At 44.8% G+C, this 19,222-nt stretch overlaps 1 protein-coding gene across 4 annotated transcripts in view; it reads right to left on the reverse strand.

The window, feature by feature from the left end:
- Window positions 1-19,222, reverse strand: part of FBN1 (fibrillin 1) — a 217,779-nt gene that overhangs the window by 175,317 nt on the left and 23,240 nt on the right. For all 4 annotated transcript variants that reach the window (XM_082198198.1, XM_082198199.1, XM_082198200.1 and 1 more), the window contains 4 exons: window positions 14,038-14,120; window positions 11,235-11,333; window positions 3,742-3,837; window positions 881-976 (listed from right to left, as the gene is read on the reverse strand). In XM_082198198.1, coding sequence (XP_082054324.1) covers window positions 881-976; window positions 3,742-3,837; window positions 11,235-11,333; window positions 14,038-14,120 — 374 coding nt within the window. The remainder of the gene's footprint in view (window positions 1-880; window positions 977-3,741; window positions 3,838-11,234; window positions 11,334-14,037; window positions 14,121-19,222) is intronic.

Here is a 19,222-nt window from a genome sequence, read left to right on the forward strand (position 1 = left end):
AAAGTGGGTCATCCCTTCATCAACATCACAGTCGTAAATAAAACCTCACACACATACTGAACCATACGATACTGTGGAAATAAAGGCACAACCATTGCTGTGTCCTAAGTACACCAGTGCCTTGTTCCACGTAAGAGAAAGTGTTGCCATTTTCTTCCTGACAATAGGAAATGAAGCTGCGAGAAGGAGCTATAATGATAGATAACAAATGCTGCACTTGTTGAATTTCTGCCTCTTGGGCAGCTGATTAAAAGCACAGAAGCTTCATCAGAGAGGGAAACAGCAGCCTGACTGTGTGGTGAAAGAGGGAAACTTGTTTGCTTAGCAATCATGGAACAGGCCTTTGAGCTAAGAAGCAATATAGAAGTAAGGATAACATCCACACATGGCAAAAACAACAACCTGGAGAATATACCAAAAGGATATTATGGGAGTAAGGAACACATTGCACCTCCTCATTGGCCTCTTTCTAAGATTTAAAATGATTGCTCTGTGTGGATTCACCAGAGGGTTATAGTGACAGTAGGTAAGGATACGCTATCCTGGAACTGCAATAAGAGGAAGTACAAATAACACAAATTTATTCCTTTCCCCACTCTGTTTTAACATACAAAGCTGCCCTGAATCCTGTTGGTAATAAGGAGCTGTTTCCTCACTCCACCACCTGCTACAGTTTCACTTGCCTTCTTTAATCAGATTTTCTAAAAAAATAAGTCTTCCAGAAACATATTGTTCCTTCATCTTAATTCATCACACTCGGCAAACAAAAAAACCCAGAAGCTTAACTCATACTGACTCATTCAGAAGTTTAACTCATACACAACACATCAAAGTCTGATCTTTTCTAATGGGGGGGGGGAAATATGGAAACCCCACCTACCTCTTTCACACTGAGGTCCAGTAAAGCCATAAGTGCAGGCACATCTGTTTGGGGCGACACATCTCCCTCCATTAAGGCACCCACTTTCGCAGACAGCTGTAAGTGAAATGAGCAACAGAGTTATTTGGTGCTCCCATGTTTCCATGACGGGCAACAGTTTGTGGCTTTACCCGGGCCTGTAGCTTGTCTCGCTCCCGACAAACCACACACTGTAACCAAGGTTTGGCCCTGGGTTTATAGCTAATGGCCTGTTTGGAGAAGACAAACTATGAGCCTGGGTTCAGGCAACAGCATAGCTTGGCTCAAAGCACCCTAGCAGCAGCAGACCTAAGAGAGAAGTTCAGGGGCTGTGAATCTTCTCTCTGGAGGCCTTCACACTTTCACACTAACCCATAGTTTGGTTTGGTGTTACGTGAAAACCAGCTCTGTGGTTTCAAGTGTGTTTTGATAATTATTTCATCCTTGTATTGTATTTTGGCTATTTTGCTAACTACTCTCCTCCAGGAGGAAGCATAGTCTCAAAACCACAAATAAAATAAAATAATAATGGAAATATTAAGGTTTAGAGTAGAAGAACCCAACCAGCTGTGTAAGAAATTACTATTTGGGTCTTTGTCCTCAAGCAGTACCTACAGCTGGGTCCAAGCAATGGTAGCTCTGTACCAGGGTGAAAGAGGTCACCTGTCTGAAAGAGCTATAAAAGGTAAAGATAAAGGGACTCCTGACCATTAGGTCCAGTCGTGGCCGACTCTGGGGTTGCAGCGTTCATCTCACTTTATTGGCCAAGGGAGCTGGCGTACAGCTTCCGGGTCATGTGGCTAGCATGACTAAGCCGCTTCTGGCAAACCAGAGCAGCACACGGAAACACTGTTTACCTTCCCGCCGGAGTGGTAGCTATTTATCTACTTGCACTCTGACGTGCTTTTGAACTGCTAGGTTGGCAGGAGCAGGGACCGAGCAATGGAAGCTCACTCCGTCGCGGGGATTCAAACTGCCGCCCTTCTGATCGGCAAGTCCTAGGCTCTGTGGCTTAACCCACAGTGCCACCCATGTCTCTTTATAAGGACATACCCTTACTTAAAAGACAAAAACTTTCTATTTCCCCCTTCTTTCTCTCTATGAAACCTCACACACATCTGCCCAACTGAATTACAGGCCTCTTTCTAAGAACATGATTTGCAGTTAAACACATTATTACAAATCCACATTGCTTGGCAAAACCACTTGCTGGAATATGGATGGCCTGGGACTCTGACAGTCTTACTCATTTTGACCAGCAAGCAAGCCTTTGCTGGTGAATGCCAAACTCTGTGAACTACTTATCAAATGCAGTCATGTATTTCAAAACAGCCAAACATCAAGCTCAGCTACGACTTTATTTGAAAAGCCAAAGATTTAGCATATGTAATCCAATTCCCCGATATGTTACAATTTCAACAGAGCAAGATATGGGCACAATCCAGCCATTTCTGCGCATGAAAAGGAGTTACTAATAAAATGCATTGTAAGTCTATCCTTTCCATCCCTTTGCCAGCCTTGCACCAATGCACCACAGTTCACAATCTAGTAATTTCTGGTCAACCAAGACTCTCCTAGACCTCACTTACCTGCCTCTAGTGCCTGTTACTTCCCAGGCAACACATATATCATTTGCTTCTGCTGTGAGCAGCATGGATGGATGTAAATGAGATGTGGGAAGACCTCATCTTACCTGGAAAGGCTGAGTGCATTTCAGTGTACCCAGTCATGCAGCAGTACAACCATGGATGAAGCCAGCATGGCGGGGGGGTGAACATTAGAATACATTCTGATAGGAGCCAACTTGCAGTTTGCTCCACATTTGCAAAGGGGCCAGACAGCACCCACAGTTGAAGTTCTAACTAATCAGATCCTACATGCATAAAACCTTTCAAGTCTTTGATAATTCTAAGAACGCAAGAACTGTTTTAAGCAACGTGGTTGATGTGCTGTGAGTTACGTTGTTTTAATTGTGATGTGGAAAATGGAAACTAATAAAAAAAAATTTTTTTTAAGAATGCATAGAACTGCAACATCAGGCAATATCCAATTATTATGAATTTGTCTGATGCTTACTTTAATTGTTCCAGTCAGAAAGAATTCTCCTGGCATCTATTGCAAAGTCACGTGCTAGCTTGAAAAATTCCACAGCAGTTAACCAGCAGCCCAGAATTTGTTGGTTACAATGGATTTGTTAGTCTTCTTGTGGCTGAGCTCTACATTTTAATTAACCAGTACAGAGTCAAATGTCAGATGTGAATTTTTAGCTCAAAACTGGGCCACTTCTCTCAGTTTCACAACAGAAGTCTCAACCAAAAGACCGCTTCCCAGTGACTGCCATTGTCACCCTTTCCCTAAAGAAACCTGGAAGCAACACTGCATGATGACACAGTGCCACTGCCTGATTACTCGGCAGCTTCCAGTTGGTGGCTTCCAGTAAGATCTCTTCCTGCAACCACTGGTGCTGGCAAAGCCCCCATTTCACCCAAAATTTCTCCTCTGCCTCCAAAAGTCACTAAAATGCATCCCTCGTCGCTTAGCACACATAGGACAGCACCCCTAGCTAAATGTTAGATTACATTTACAGTGGTACTTCTGGTTGCGAACGGGATCCATTCCGGAGCCCCGTTCACAACCTGAGCAGAATGCAACCTACATCTGCACGTGCGTGGATCACGATTCGCCACTTCTGCGTATGCGCGTGACATCATTTTGAACGTCTGCGCATGCACGAGTGGCGAAACCCGGAAGTAACCCTTTCCAGTACTTCCGAGTCGCTGCGGGACGCAACCTGAAAAGATTTAACCTGAAGCGTCTTTAACCCAAGGTAGGGCTGTACTTACGCTGCCCACAGTGTGTTCCTGTGTATCCTTTCTGACAGAGACAATGGTCATCACTGCATGTACCTCCATTCATACACCTGATGTTGCAATGTTGCACTGGAAAGGAAAGACAATTACTTAATTGTGTAGTCTAGAGAAGCTAAACAGCAGGTGGCAACCATTTTAAATGTTTAATTCTGTGAAGTGCTGACCACAACCACCATCAAACAGAAATGCAGAATGTCTCACTGTATTTTGTGGCTTTTTGGTCGCCGTTAAGGGGCCTGGTAGGAATTTTTCCACTTGGCAAATTGGCACCAGCCATTTGGTTTTTTCGCCTACCTTGTAGCAAATCGTCACAACTTTCTCGGTTTGGTGGTTAGACATTGGTAGGGGTATTGTTATGTAGATGAATGGGGGGAGGAGCACCATCACCTCCCCCAGATAATGAAGGGTAGTCCGGTAAAGGATTCCGGGGGGCGTGGCCACGTCCGAAGCCTATGGAGGTCAGGGCCCAAGGCACGCCCCCAAGTGGTGACCCCTGGGGAGTGCCTAGTTGATGTGCACCCCTGCTGGTGTTAACCCTTCCCGGCCTTTCAGGCAGACAGACGGAAGCCGGATAGTCATTTAGGACCAATGCCTAAGCCAATACCGCTCATCACCTGTAACCAATAAAGTTGTGGCCAATTTTAGCCCATTAACCTTAATTATGGTGTCTTGTGTCTTTATTTCTGCTGGGGGGAGGCAGGAACTCGCCATGCAATGTGCAGCCAAGCTTTCTGAAATCAAAGGAGCACAGGAAGTATCAAGAAAGACCTTGAATACAGTGCTCTTCTGCCTTGGGACCACACTTATTGTTGGGCTCCAACTCCCTTCATCCCAAGCAGACCTGGTGCAAAAAGAGCTTTTAAGTTCTCTGCCTTGGAAGGAGGGCAAGGCCCTCCCAACACGCCGGTTTGGGGCTGCCTCTGTGAGACCCCATGGGGCTGTTCAAGTTCCCATAAGATCCTACAAAAGCATCCCTACTCGTCTTCCAGAGCCAATACATCAAGAATACCTTGCCTGGCAAGCAAGGTGGAAAGCTGAAAAGTTTTTTTTGCGATGGTTTTTGGAAGGCTAAGGGTGCTTATGCAAGATCTCATGCGAACTCGGACAGACCTGCAAGATAGACCTGCAAGATCTTGTGAGAGCACCCCAGAGCTCTTGACCTTGCCTCCAAGTAAGATGCAGAACTTAAAAGCTTTCGTTCCACTTTGCTTGTATTTAACTTGCAAAATTTCAACCAGCTGGTCTTCAGTTGTGTGTGGTTGAAATCACACAAGTTAAATGTGCATAAGATGTGATTGTTTGCTACATTTTAAAACATTGTGGCAGCAACTTTATACTCTGACTCTATGGAAGCTGTAGAAACAATTGGCTACTTTCAACTACTGTAAGTGATATTCAGAGTATACTTATTGAAATCAATGGACTTGATCAACTTAAATCCATTGATTTCAGTTGGTCTACTCCAAATATGACAGCTAGGACACCATCCAATGCTATTATTTTCCAACCAAAGTGAAAGGGCACAATTTAGAGGAAAAAATGAGCAATTGTATTTGCTGACTTCCATAGAGGAATCACCCAGCTCTCTACCACTGAAATCATTGAGGTTTGGGGCCAAACTATATAGGATGCTAAATGTGTCTTTGCATGTAAAGGTTTTTTTCTGAAATTGCTATCAGTGGAGGGATTCTTCCCAACATAAATAGCAGCTTTGAAAGAGGTTTTTTATTTTGTCACAACCACAGCAAGTGATGAAAGGGTTAAATTGCCTACCCACCTGTCTGCCTCAGGGGCAATAATTTGAGGCCCTCCCAGTGGCTGCTATTTAGGATTTAGGAAAACAAAACCTACATGGTAGATGCAAAGACTCATATAAGGTCAAGTCTAGTTCAAAAGGACTTAACTTCAGCTAGATTCTATGTAAGGCATCTGCAAATCTGCAGCCCAGTTTAATTGGTGGAGCCTTATTCACACCCTCCTATGTAGGTCTGAAAAAGGTGGGCAGTGGTTTCAAAATGTATGGTCAGACTTTGCTTTATAAAACCTTAGGAAAACAGAAGGGATTAGAAAACACATAGGAAATGATATCATCTGTCAGGCGGAGTAGGAACTTAAACCACAAACTGATTTCAATTAGAGTAAAGCAAGCCAAAAACTAAGTTCCATTCCCACATTTATTACCAAAGGCATTTAAATGCTTTGAGATAATAAGTTTAACGGTAGCTTAAGTGCAGGGCTGTTGTTGTTTTACCTTACTTTTTTCCCCAAGCTACAGGCTGATAATATTTCTTCATCTTAGTCTTATACGCAACTCTGCAATGCGGGACTGCGGGTGAGAGGGTACCCGATTCTGCCTTAATTCATTTTCCAAAGGAAATTATTTCTCATGCAGTCTTAATTATCTGGCAGACTAGGAATGCAAATCATCGTTTTTATTGGGAATTGTTTTTAAGACCTGAGTGGGGCTGCATGGACTCACCAGTGTTGAAGCTTTTTACAGCTTTCCTTTCCTTTTCTTTTACATTGTGGCAGTGGGAGGGAACCTAGGGTTCAAGGGTGAAATGTGCCCCCCCCTCGGGCCTCTTTATCAGGCCCCTGGGACTCTGCCCAGGCCACACAAACCTCACTCAGCCACGTCCCCTTTCCCTAAGCAACACTCCACCCAGCTTTGTTTCAAAGCGTCTCCACCCCCATCGTTCTACCCGGACACTGAGGTCCAGCACCGAGGGCCTTCTGGCAGTTCCCTCATTGCGAGAAGCCAAGTTACAGGGAACCAGGCAGAGGGCCTTCTCGGTGGTGGCACCCGCCCTGTGGAACGCCCTCCCACCAGATGTCAAAGAGAACAACAACTACCAGGCTTTTAGAAGACATCTGAAGGCAGCCCTGTTTCGGGAAGCTTTTAATGTTTGATGTATTATAGTATTTTAATATTCTTTTGGAAGCTGCCCAGAGTGGCTGGGGAAGCCCAGCCAGATGGGCGGGGTATAAATAATATATTATTATTATTATTATTATTATTATTATTATTATTATAAGTCTCCTTGAGTGGTTTTGCTTCCTTCATTGCATTTCCAGGCCAGCTGTGGAGGAGGAAGTTCCTTTTCCTCCCTGGCCAGCATGGAAACCAGGAAGTCTGGAAGAGGAGTGACGGCAACCCTTCCTCTGCCAGCCCATTCACTCACCCACATGGAATTCCCTGAACCCACCTTCCTGGAATTCATGCCACCTTTGATGTTACATACAAGGCTGCATGAACAGATCTAAACTAGGGCCAACCATCATAGATGTCTCCAACACTGGTATGGATGATGACTGTTTACGTAACTAAAGTTCAAGTTTCAAGTTTTATTGCGGCCAAAGCCAGTGACACTAAACACCACAAGATCAAACAACAAGAAATCAACAACAACCTCAGGGGGGAAAAAAGGTTACACAAGGGAACTTCGCAGTGTGCCATTCAACAGAAGAGATTTACGCTTCCTAATTACTAAAGTGCAAAATTTAGCCACCTCATATGATATTGAGCTTGAGGAATCTTCCAGGAGGTATTTTCGAAGAATTTCGGGGGAGGATTCCAAATAATATTGAAGGGGTATAAATTTTGATAGAAGCGGTAAAATAAGTTGAACTCGTTCTTCACTATAAAATTCGCAAAATAAAAGAATGTGTGTGACAGATTCTACCTTATTAGACATACAAGAGCAGAGACGCGCATGCATTGGGACCAGCGTGAATTTGCCGTACAGCACTGCTGAAGGCATTGTCTCAAAGCGGGCTCTAGAGAAAGCCCATCTATAGTTTACGTAACTAAAAGCAAAAAAGAAAAGGGGGGGAAAGAGAGTGGGTGCAATGGAATTGATGCGAGTATTCTGCATTCACCCATCTGTACGGAAATTTGGGCAATTCTTCAGCAGCAATCCATTGCATTTTCTGTCAAAACTTCTTGCAACCCAATCCAATGCATGGCTATTCAGAAGTAAGTCGCATTGTTTTCAACAAGGCTTAAGTGTGTTTAGGATTGCGTCCTTAAATATCTAATGGCAGCTGAGAGTACTCTATAGAATGGTACCTTGGTTCTAAAACGCCTTGGTACTAAAACACCTTGGTTGGTTCCCAAACGCCAAAAACCCAGAAATAAATGTTCTGGTTTGCCAACGTTTTTCGGAAGCCGAACATCCGATGCGGCTGTCGTCTATTGCTTCCGGGGAGCCTGCACCAATCAGAAGCCACGCCTTGGTTTTCAAACATTTCGGAAGTCAAATGGACTTCCGGAATGGATTAAGTTTGGCGCTTTTGTTTTTGCTATTTATTTTGCATTGTTGTTTTTGAGGCTTTTTCGGTTAATTTGTTTTGTGACTGTATGGAACCCAGTTCAGCTGCTTATTGATTGACTGTGTGACTATCATCAGTACAGGTAAGATTTTTTTTTTAATTTTTATCACCCACAATGCTGTCTTATTTATTTTATAGTACAGTACATTGATTATTGCTTTCATTTTATGGATCAGTGGTCTCATTAGATAGTAAAATTCAAGTTAAATTGCTCTTTTAGGGGTTGTTTTTAAATGTCTGGAATGGATTAATCATTTTGCATTACATTCTATGGGAAAGAGCACCTTGGTTTTGGAATGCTTTGGTTTTGGAACAGACTTCTGAAACGGATTAAGTTTGAGAACCAAGGTACCACTGTATTTGCAAATGAAAGCATCGATTGGTCAGAAAGAACATGAATGTTCAGGTGTGTTCTTCCAATAAGATGGCTTCAGAAGGCTTTAAATGGAAAGTGGCTAAATTCACTGAAGGAAGGTCTATAAATAGGTAACGGCAGCTGCTAAATGGATCACTGAGGGGCAGAGGCAGTATACCTCTGAATACGAGCTGTTGGGAGGAACTACATAGGTGAGTAGGTAAAAAGGTAAAGAACCCCTGGACGGTTAAGTCCAGTCAAAGGTGACTATGGGGTAGGGACACTCATCTCACTTTCAGGCCAAGGGAGCCAGCGTTTGTCCACAGACAGCTTTTCGGGTCATGTGGCCAGCATGACTAAACTGCTTCTGGCACAACAGAACACTGGAAACCAGAGTGCACAGAAACGCTGTTTACCTTCCCACCAAAGCGGTACCTATTTATGTACTTGCACTGGTGCTTTCAAAGAGCTGGGACAGAGCAATGGGAGCTCACCCCATCGCAGGGATTCAAACCACCAACCTATTGCCTTCATGTCCTGGTTGTGGTCTTCCTGGAAATGTTTAATTTGCCACTGCTGAAAACAGGATGCTAGAATAGATGGACCTTTGGCCTGATCTAGCAGGGTTCTTCTAACTTTCAAGGGAGGGTGCCTCCACAATCTCTTTGAAAAGCTTCAGGAAGAACCAAGTTGCCAGAAAACATCTGTGAGGTCTAAGGATAAATGCAGGGGAGGGTCCGGAATGTTTTAAGGCATCCAAAACTGTCTTCGCCAGCCATGTCTCAGTGTTGAGATGCAAGGAAAGAACAGATGTGAAGTTTTAAGCAGCTTGGGCTGTTGCTTAGTTTAAGGAGGGGGGTGGTATTTCTGCTACGTTTTATTTATCAATGAATCGCTGGAGAGGTCTGTGATTGAATAACAAAGTAGAATAAATGCTTCATTCTGCCAGAAGCATTCATACATGGGGCCGTTCTGACAATAACAAGAATGGAGCAAATGATATTTCAGAGGACTTGCGCTTACAAGTTTCAGTCTAGTCCAGTTGTTCTCAACCTGTGGGTCCCCAGATGTTGTTGGACTACAACTCCCATCATCCCTGAGCTCTGGCCTTGCTAGCTAGGGGTGATGGGAGTTGTAGTTCGACAACATCTGGGGACCCACAGGTTGAGAAAGGCTGGTCTAGTCACTAGACCAGCGTTATCATGAACCGCCAAGGAGATGTCCTGGAGAGGCTGGTCAGATTAAGAAGCTGATTCCAGATTGAGGGGCTGGAATCAGATGATCCCTAGGAGGGGCCTATTGGGCTGGGCCTCATCTGGTCTCCAGGAAGTTTCAGAGATGTCTAGGGAGGCAGGAGCCCAGGGGGCATGCCAGTCATTGGATCAATGTCTTAGTCATGCATAGCATCTGCTGTGCCTTCACCCAGGTGATATGCAATAACAATGTAAGGCAGTAACATTGGATGGCTGAGCTCAGTGCAGTGTGGGAATAAAAAAAGGCTAGGCAGGAGAAAAGTATATGAACTCTCCTCTCCAAGAGCTCACACGTCTGCACAGTCCCAGCAAGCAACAGTTTGGCTTCCAGCATTGTGCAAACCATGCCAGTATTGCAGTTCATTACATCTTGAGAAATTTTTGGAATTGTGGTTTTATTCAAGGACACAGTGAGCTCTAATCTCAGCTTTTGTTGGAGAACTATCAAAACTAGTTGCCAGATTAAAAAAAAGGAAAGAAAATGCTGCTAGTACCCCAAAACAATTAAAGGGCTTTAAAGGGAAGCTTGGTTTCCTGGTTTTCATTTTTGCCGGTGGATATCTCACAAAGGGTAGGAGCATTGCATAGGCCCATCTAATATGCCTTGCAAATGAATAAATGAAGAAAGCAAGTAGCCTACACAATGCTTGAAACAAAAGACACTGCCTTATAGTGAGTCAGATCATTGTTCCATCTTATTCAGGTTTTCCTTCACTGACTGACAGTGGATCTTTGGGATTTCAGAAAAAAGTATCTCCCAGCTCTACCTAGAGATCCCAGGGATTGAACTTGGAACATTTTGCATGCAAAGCAGGTTCTCTGCCACTGAGCTATGGCCCTTCCCTTTCAAACTGTCAATCACTGCTAGTGTGAGGTCTGGTAATAGACACAACCCATGTTGCCTATAAATGGGGATGAGTTCTGCCCTGAATGATTCTGCTATTATTTTACTTGTTACAAATGTTGACCCTGATTTTTACTCCCTAATCTCATGCTATTTTATGAACCCACTAAAAATAATATAGGCCAATTCCAAAAGAGCAATGCCACTGACAAGGAAGGAAGGAAGGAAGGAAGGAAGGAAGGAAGGAAGGAAGGAAGGGCAATTAATACCAAATATCTAAATGCCAGGTCATTTAACTCCCACAAAAAGCCATCCTTGTCTGCCTTTCCTGGTGGTTTCCCGCAAGGGCATTCACAGAAAAAGCAAGAAGGAAATATCTAGCAACTCTTGTTTGTCTCAATAATTTAGACTTCTGTTGCAAGCACGACCAATTTTTCAAAAAGCATATAGCGTCTGGCGAGCCAAATGCAATTGCCAATACTTGTATAGTATTTGTTACTTTTTAAAAAAATGGCCATAAGGAATGTCTGCAATAGCTAGAACCCAAGATTCCTTTAGTTGTGGTAAATGATTAATACTGAGTCAGTGTTTAGTTGTCTGAACTACCAAGTTACTTTCAAGTTAAAACACACCACACTGCCAATTCAAGAGCATAAGAATAATCTAGCCCTAGAAAACATACCTGACTTTGAGCCACAGGAAGGGGCGATCTGGCCACTTGGACATGTGCACATGTTCGGTCTTGAGCAAAATCCATCTCCACAGGAATGTCTACAGATTGCTGTAAGGGAAGAGAGGAAAAACCCAAAAGGGGTATAAGCAGAAAAACAGATTTTAAGCAGGTTAGCATGCACTCTGATGGTTTTTAGGCACTAATGTTGAATGGTTTACAGCTACTTATCTGTCCTTGAGTGACTGAGGCTCCATACTACACCTTCAAAGTGCATACAAAGCAGAGATTTCTCCTCAGAGAATTCTGGGCACTGTAGTTTTTAAAGTGTTGGTGGGAACTGTAACTTTGCTAGGGATAAACTACAGAGCCCAGAATTCTATGGAAAGGGCAGAGAAATGTGCCTTAATGGCATAGTATGTATGCAGTTTGACATTCAATGGCTCTTCATTGGTCCTAGGGTCAATCCCCACATTACATTTCACATATCTGCAGTCCTGTACACTTGAGTAAAAAGAAAGGAGTGTTTTGCAGTGTAGAAATGGTCATGGTGGGGTTGTTTTTGTTCCAGACCTGAAATGCTAAAATAACTCTTACATCTTAAACTAACACAATTCAAGAAGGACACTGACAAACTGGAACGTGTCCAAAGGAGGACAACCAAAATGGTCAAAGGCCTGGAAACGATGCCTTATGAGGAACGGCTAAGGGAGCTGGGCATGTTTAGCCTGGAGAAGAGGAGGTTAAGGGGTGATATGATAGCCATGTTCAAATATATAAAAGGATGTCACATAGAGGAGGGAGAAAGGTTGTTTTCTGCTGCTCCAGAGAAGCGGACACAGAGCAATGGTTCCAAACTACAAGAAAGAAGATTCCACCTAAACATTAGGAAGAACTTCCTGACAGTAAGAGCTGTTCGACAGTGGAATTTGCTGCCAAGGAGTGTGGTGTAGTCTCCTTCTTTGGAGGTCTTTAAGCAGAGGCTTGACAACCATATGTCAGGAGTGCTCTGATGGTGTTTCCTGCTTGGCAGGGGGTTGGACTCGATGGCCCTTGTGGTCTCTTCCAATTCTATGATTCTATGATTCTATGATCCATTTTGAAAAGTTTTGCCATTTCCCCTTACCCCTATGTGCCATCATATACAAAAGCATGGTCTGAAAACTATAAGCACGATAATTAACCCCTAGGAAGTTTGTATAGCAGAACTTCAACTGTGTTTTGTAAGAATGCCCTATGGAACAGTTGAGCATGCCTTTCGGTTGTGCAGTGGACAACTATATACTGTTGTGGTTGCTGGCTGATTGCTTCTTTATTACCTGGTTCAGCTAATTGGCTTTGACTGAGAAAAACATGATCAGGTGTGCCCTTTTAATGAAATTCAAATACTTATCATTCCACTGAGGTGTTATTACAAGCCGGAGGATCTATAGTATTAATGGTGAAGAAGGCACTTCTACAGAGGTGCTTGCCAGAGGATCAATTGGGGTGGGTGAACATGGCTAACCCCTTTGAGTGTTTGTGTTACCCTTTTCTGAACCTTTTTCAGCTCCTCAACATCCTTCTTGAGGTGCCACACCCAAGGACAACACTGATAAAGCTAAGTTACACTTGCAGTGGATTACCAGAGGGGAGAACGTAAGGGATAAATGCCAATGTTGGGAAAGGCTGCGTTATGTTTAACACTTTCAGTGTGAGAGCCCTTGCATGAAGGATAGAAGTGTTGGGAATGGTGTGCCATGTTTGCCCACTCTTGACTGATCCACCAGTGAGCACTTCCTTACCCAAGCTCCTATCTAACCATTAATGCCACAGATTGTGTGGGTTGCAATAACACAGCAGAAGTATAACGCTGAGAAACAGCTCTGAAAAAATGTTTCTTGTAAAGCAGGGCAAATGGCTGAGTGTTGCGTGTTTTTGTTGGATGGCAAAGAGGTCTTCTTTGCCTCCTACTTACGCTCCTATGTGTGTAGCTGCAATTGCCATGCTGAGGCTGTTTGACGCACCTTCCATATAACAACCAGCAGGAAACAGACTAGACCACAGACCAGGGGTGGGGAGCCTAAGGCCTGAGGGCCAAATACAGCCTCTCCCAGGCCTATCTTACCCTCAGGAGTCTTCTCTAGGCCTGCTTTCATGTGGTTAGAATGTACCCTACTTTACAAAGGTAAGAATCACATATAATTTGTTGTAACCCAACCTGGCACCTTAGGCTGGAGAGTCGGTGTTGTTTGTTAACAATGGCCTGTTACCTCGCCAACTTTTGCCTCTGGCCTCACCCAACACTAGCATGTGGCCCCCCGAAGTTCCTCATAAGCGTATGTGGCCCTCAGGCTGAAAATGGCTCCCCACCCCTGCCATAGAATGGAAAGGAAAAAATGAAAGCATATGGGAATGGCACTGAAATGACAGGAGGGATTTAGCTATGTTTGGGGGAAAACATTAGCAAGCATTTCCTCTATTACGGACTCGTTGTTAAAACCGTGTTTATGGAAGACAATCTTACTCGGCTACGAGTGATCGCCAAAGAAGAAGAAGAAGAAGAAGAAGAAGAAGAGTTTGGATTTGATATCCTGCTTTATCACTACCTGAAGGAGTTTCAAAGTGGCTAACATTCTCCTGTCCCTTCCTCCCCCCACAACAAACACTCTGTGAGGTGAATGGGGCTGAGAGAGAAGTGTGACTAGCCCAAGGTCACCCAGCAGCTGCATGTGGAGGAGCGGAGACGCGAACCCGATTCACCAGATTACGAGTCCACCACTCTTAGCCACTACACCACACTGGTATCTGAAATAAAGAGCAAAGAATGACTTACGGACTATGCACTGGTTTCCACCTGGTAATGTTTTCCATCCAGGACAACAGTAGGCATTGTAACGTGATCCACATACGTTGGGTCTACAAGATGGATACAAATGAGATTAGCTCTCTGTCATTGCTACGACAAGCATTAAGCATCTCTGCTAACAAATGGTAGGCTTAGAGGAAGGGCAAATGTGTTAGTGAGGCTACAGGTGCACTTCAAATGCTATCATATAATGTTCATGGTGATGTTTCACATGTTTTTACATCTGCCTGACAGCTTACCTTCCCTTCTCCTCCTGAATCATTTTGATGGAGGAGAGGCACCACTGAAGAGAGAGAAAACCTGAGAGGGAAGGGAAGCAGTTTTTCAACAGGGACAAAATTCGTCCTCCTCCTGTTGTTGTTACACATGCATCCACCTCCACAGAAGCCCCAGAGGGAATATCAGCTGACCCCAAAAAATCATATTAAATGTGCAGACCATTTTAATGGGTCCACCCACAGACATTAGCTTAGATGGCTTTTTTTAAAAAAGGACAAATTATCATTATTAATTCCATTTATGAATCGCTTCCTATGAAGCATTGCAAAGCAATTTCAGAGCACAATAAAAACATACATAAAAATTGCATACATAAAAACCATTCAGATACAATGCAGACCTTAGCTGAGATAAAAAAAATCTCCACTCAAAAGGCTTGTTGAAAGAGAAAAGGTCTTCAACAGGCATGAGAAGAAAATAGAGGTGGTGCCTGTCTCAGATGTAATGAGAGGGAGCTCCCATGGGTAGGTGCCACCACACTAAAGGCCCTGTTCCTGCACTGAGCAGAACGGGCCTCCTGGTAAGATGATATCTTCAAGATGCCCTCTCCTATGGAACACAGGGATCAGTTGGGTATTTTGTATGGGACTTTGTATACTAGTGCCGTCACCTTAAACTTAGCACAGTAGCTAATTGGCAGCCAGTGCAATTCTTTCAGAGATGGTGTAATATGATAGCAATATTCTGCCCCTAGGAGCAGCTGAGCTGCCACTTTTTGCACCAGCTACAGTTTCTGCATCAGCCTGAAGAAAACTCCTGCACAGAATGCAATCCAATTTGAGAGCTACCAGCACACAGAGGATAGTGGTCAAACTATCCTGGTCCAGAAATTGCCATATTGGCTCCCAGTACTTTCCCAAGCACAATTCAAAGTGTTGGTGCTGACCTTTAAAGCCCTAAATGGCCTCAGCTCTGCATACCTGAAGGAGCGTTTCCACCCCCATTGTTCAGCCCGGACACTGAGATCCGGCTCCAAGGGTTTTCTGGTGGTTCACTCACTGTGGGAAGTGAGGTTACAGTGAACCAGGCAAAGGGCCTTCTCAGTAGTGGCACCCACCCTGTGGAACGCCCTCCCATCAGATGTCAAGGAACTATACAACCTTTAGAAGACACCTGAAGGCAGCCCTGTATAGGGAAGTTTTTAATGTTTAATGTTTTGTTATGTTTTTATATATGCTGGAAGCTACCCAGGGTGGCTGGGGTACAAATATTATTATTATTTGGGCCTCTACCTGACAGGGACAGTTCCAAGAGCACCCCCACACTATGAATCTGTTCCTTCGGGGGGAGGATGATGCCATCCAAAGCAGGAAATTGACCAATTATCAGGAGTTAGGGACTGCTCACCATCATGCCAGAATTTGGCCCTCACCCAGCCAACAGGCACCAGCCCAGGGCTTCCAAGGCCTCTTCCAGTTCAGATGTTACTGATAAATTATGAAACTTCATCCCAAATCTCCTGCTCCCAAGGGCTTAAACAGCACTGGGGCCAGGACAGTATTCTGCAACACCCCACCCAGCACAACTTCCAGGAGGCCAAGAGATAAATACCCAAAGCTTGTCTCTGAAACCGACTCTGGAGATAGGACCAAAACCACTGTAAGACGCTGTCCCTGGACAAAAGAACTCCATGGGATGGCTACTTGAACATTCAGTGGAGGCAGAGAAGTGGACCTTCCTTAAGGAGAACAGTTTTATCAACAGCTTTTAGCAATTACAACTCAATGGAACTTCCATGTGCAGAATAAAAAAGGTAAAGGGACCCTTGACCATTAGGTCCAGTCGCGGCCGACTCTGTGGTTGCGGTGCTCATCTCGCTTTACTGGCCAAGGGAGCCGGCGTACAGCTTCCGGGTCATATGGCCAGCATGACTAAGCCGCTTCTGGCAAACCAGAGCAGCGCACGGAAACGCCGCTTACCTTCCTGCCGGAGCGGTACCTATTTATCTACTTGCACTTTGAGGTGCTTTCGAACTGCTAGGTTGGCAGGAGCAGGGACCGAGCAACGGGAGCTCACCCTGTCGCGGGGATTCGAACTGCCGACCTTCTGATTGGCAAGCCCTAGGCTCTGTGGTTTAACCCACAGCGCCAACCGCGTCCCTATGTGCAGAATACCTCTGAATAAATCATGGGAGGTAATGGGGTGGGCGGCTGGCTGCCTCCACCAGTCTCAGTTGGCATGTTTACCAAAGTCACCTGACTATCCAGTTTTGGAAACAGAGGGCTAACCTAGATGGATCTTTGTTCTGAACCAGCCTGTCAAGAGTGTGACAGCCAAGATCCATAGCTCAGCTGCCTTGCAAGCCGAAGGTCCAGTCCCCAACGGCATCCCCAGTTAGGGTTACGAGAGATTCCTGAATGAAATCCTGGAGAGCCAAGGCCATTCAGTGTAGATAATATTGTGTAGATGGACCAGATGGTCTGCCTCAGTATAATGCAGCCTGAACCTAGCAAGAGCCACTCTTAAGATTCTAGTGGCAGCAGGCTGAATGAGTGAGTGAAGAGCATATTTCTATTCGGTCCATCTGTGCCCACCTTTCCTGCATCTGCTGCATCCACCCTGATCACAGTTCAGAGGATCAGGGTGCTAGCCATAAACATAGCCCATTGTGTTTCAGCCACTATTCCTCAGAGCTACAGAGTTTTCTAAAGTTACCCCTCTTATCAGCGCCGAACACTTGCCAATAAGGTAAAGCAAAGGTTTTGTTCCCTTGTTCCCTGAGGAAACAAGATTTTATAAATACAGATAACAGCATTGGATGCTGGCTGCCGTGGAAGGAATGCAATTTGCAATGAACATGTGGTGCTGGTTTTACACAGAGGGGACCCACTGAACTTAGTGGGCAAGACAGACTTGAGCCCATTACTCTTAATGCGTTCAGAAGTTCTGTTGGTGCGGAATGCTGCGTCGCTATCACACCATCTTGTCCTGGATGCCAGTTTGTTTCCAGGCACAGTTTAAGGTGCTGCTTCTGAATACAGTGCAAAACACCACCCATCAAAGCCTTAAGAAATGGTGGACTTTGGGCTTCAGAATTTCAGTGGTGCCCTGCGCAATGCCAAAAATTGATGGCCTTCCACTGTTTGTCATTATTGTGGCGCCATCTCAGCTCGGCGCCCAGAGCAGGTAAACCAGTCAAGCTCCCCTAAATCCTCCTCTGCCTTAAGGACCAGCTCCCAGAATCCTGCCCATCCCTGGAATCATTTGGAGAGGTCATCTCTGTAGTAGCACTCAGACTTCAGAACTCCATACCCCATGAGACTCATCCTGCCCTCTCTTTTTTGGCCTTTGACTGCCAAGTCAAGACAGTTTTTGTTTGATTAAGGCAAGCATTTGCCTTGCCTTCTCCTTGCCGGTTTCCTAGCTTATTGTTTTGTTCCGCTGTAGTTTACCTTCATGAATGTATTATTATGAAAGCTCTTTTAAAAATTATTCTTTGATAAGTGCTCTGTTAAAAGTGGAAAGGTGATAAATCACTGAGCTGTCTGGACCTGTGATTAGGGTCAGTTCATCCCCCACTCAAAAGTTTTAGAGCAGTGTTCCCCAAACTTGGGTCTCCAGCTGTTTTCAGACTACAATTCCCATCATCCCTGTCCACTGGTCTTGCTAGCTAGGGATGATGGGAGTTGTAGACCAAAAACAGCTGGAGACCCAGGTTTGGGAAACACTGGTTTCTAACAACTGGCCAACAGCTGCAGCAGCATTTTTTCCCCAAATGGGAAGGGAAGGGAAAGGTACTGGTCCAATGGCTTTAGCAAGCCTCATTTTCCCATGGCTTGTAGTTGTTCTGCTCAGGAGGGGGGCAACATCCCAGCAGCCTTTTACTCTGTGGCCAGTCCTAAAACTCTGTCCATTATCATAATGATTAGAATATTTTCTTCTCTCTTCTAGAGGACTGCTCCCCCCTACTGCCATTTGCTGGACCACTTATATGCCAGCAATGCACTGTTTAACCCCACAGAACCCCACAGAGCTACAGTGGTCCAAATACGTTGTGATTTATGTGTTTTTGTCAGGGTGAGGAAGGATGACTAGCAAGCCCAAATGCCACTCTATGGTGCCAGCTAAAATGACATAAAGATAGCTCTGCTGGATCAGACCAAAGGCCCATCTAGTCGAGGAATCTGTTCCCACAGTAGCCAGCCAGATGCTTATGAGAAGCCAACAAGGAGTACATGAGCCTCAGCAACTGTTTATTCAGAGGCATCGCCTTCTTTCTCTCTCTGTCTCTGACGTGTTTGGGCTTACTCTCTCTGCTTTCTCCCTCCGCTGTTAGCCAACGCTTCCAGTTCTTCTCTGCACAAATTCCATTCAGAAAAACCAGGGAGCTGCAGAGGGCACAACTGTTGCAGAATCCACAACAAGTGAGAACAATGGCCAGCTGTCAACTCAGATAAGCTTGCCCCTGAAAGGCGACGACAGGAAGGCCCTGCAAATGAACGATGCCATGTCAAAACGCCACTGCCCCATCGTTAGGGTTTGATGATCACTACAACAGACTAGAGGGAAGAAAGGGCCTTGTGGGCAAAGGCGCTGCTTGAAGACAGCACGGAGCAGCCAAAGATCTCATTATCATTCTGTTTCATCAAGAGATAACAAGCCAGGAAAACGCATCCCTTGTTACTTTGCATCATCCTCTAGAAACCAGTCTGGTAGCAACTTCCACGCATCAAGCTGCCTGCCAGAGAATCTCTCGCCTCCTAGGGAGGGAACCCCTCTGAACTACAAAGGATTCTGGGACATGTTCTAGGACCCAAACACTCACTCCCTCCCTCCATGTGGGACATTGTTGAGAGTCACCTCACATGTAGTGATAAGGTGCAGAAAAACACACAAAATCCACCCCCGTTTGTCTACTGTAGCAGGAAGGAAC

This window comes from Podarcis vaucheri, assembly GCF_965113315.1.
Source record: "Podarcis vaucheri genome assembly, chromosome: 14".
In the NCBI taxonomy this organism is placed as follows: Eukaryota; Metazoa; Chordata; class Lepidosauria; order Squamata; family Lacertidae; genus Podarcis; species Podarcis vaucheri.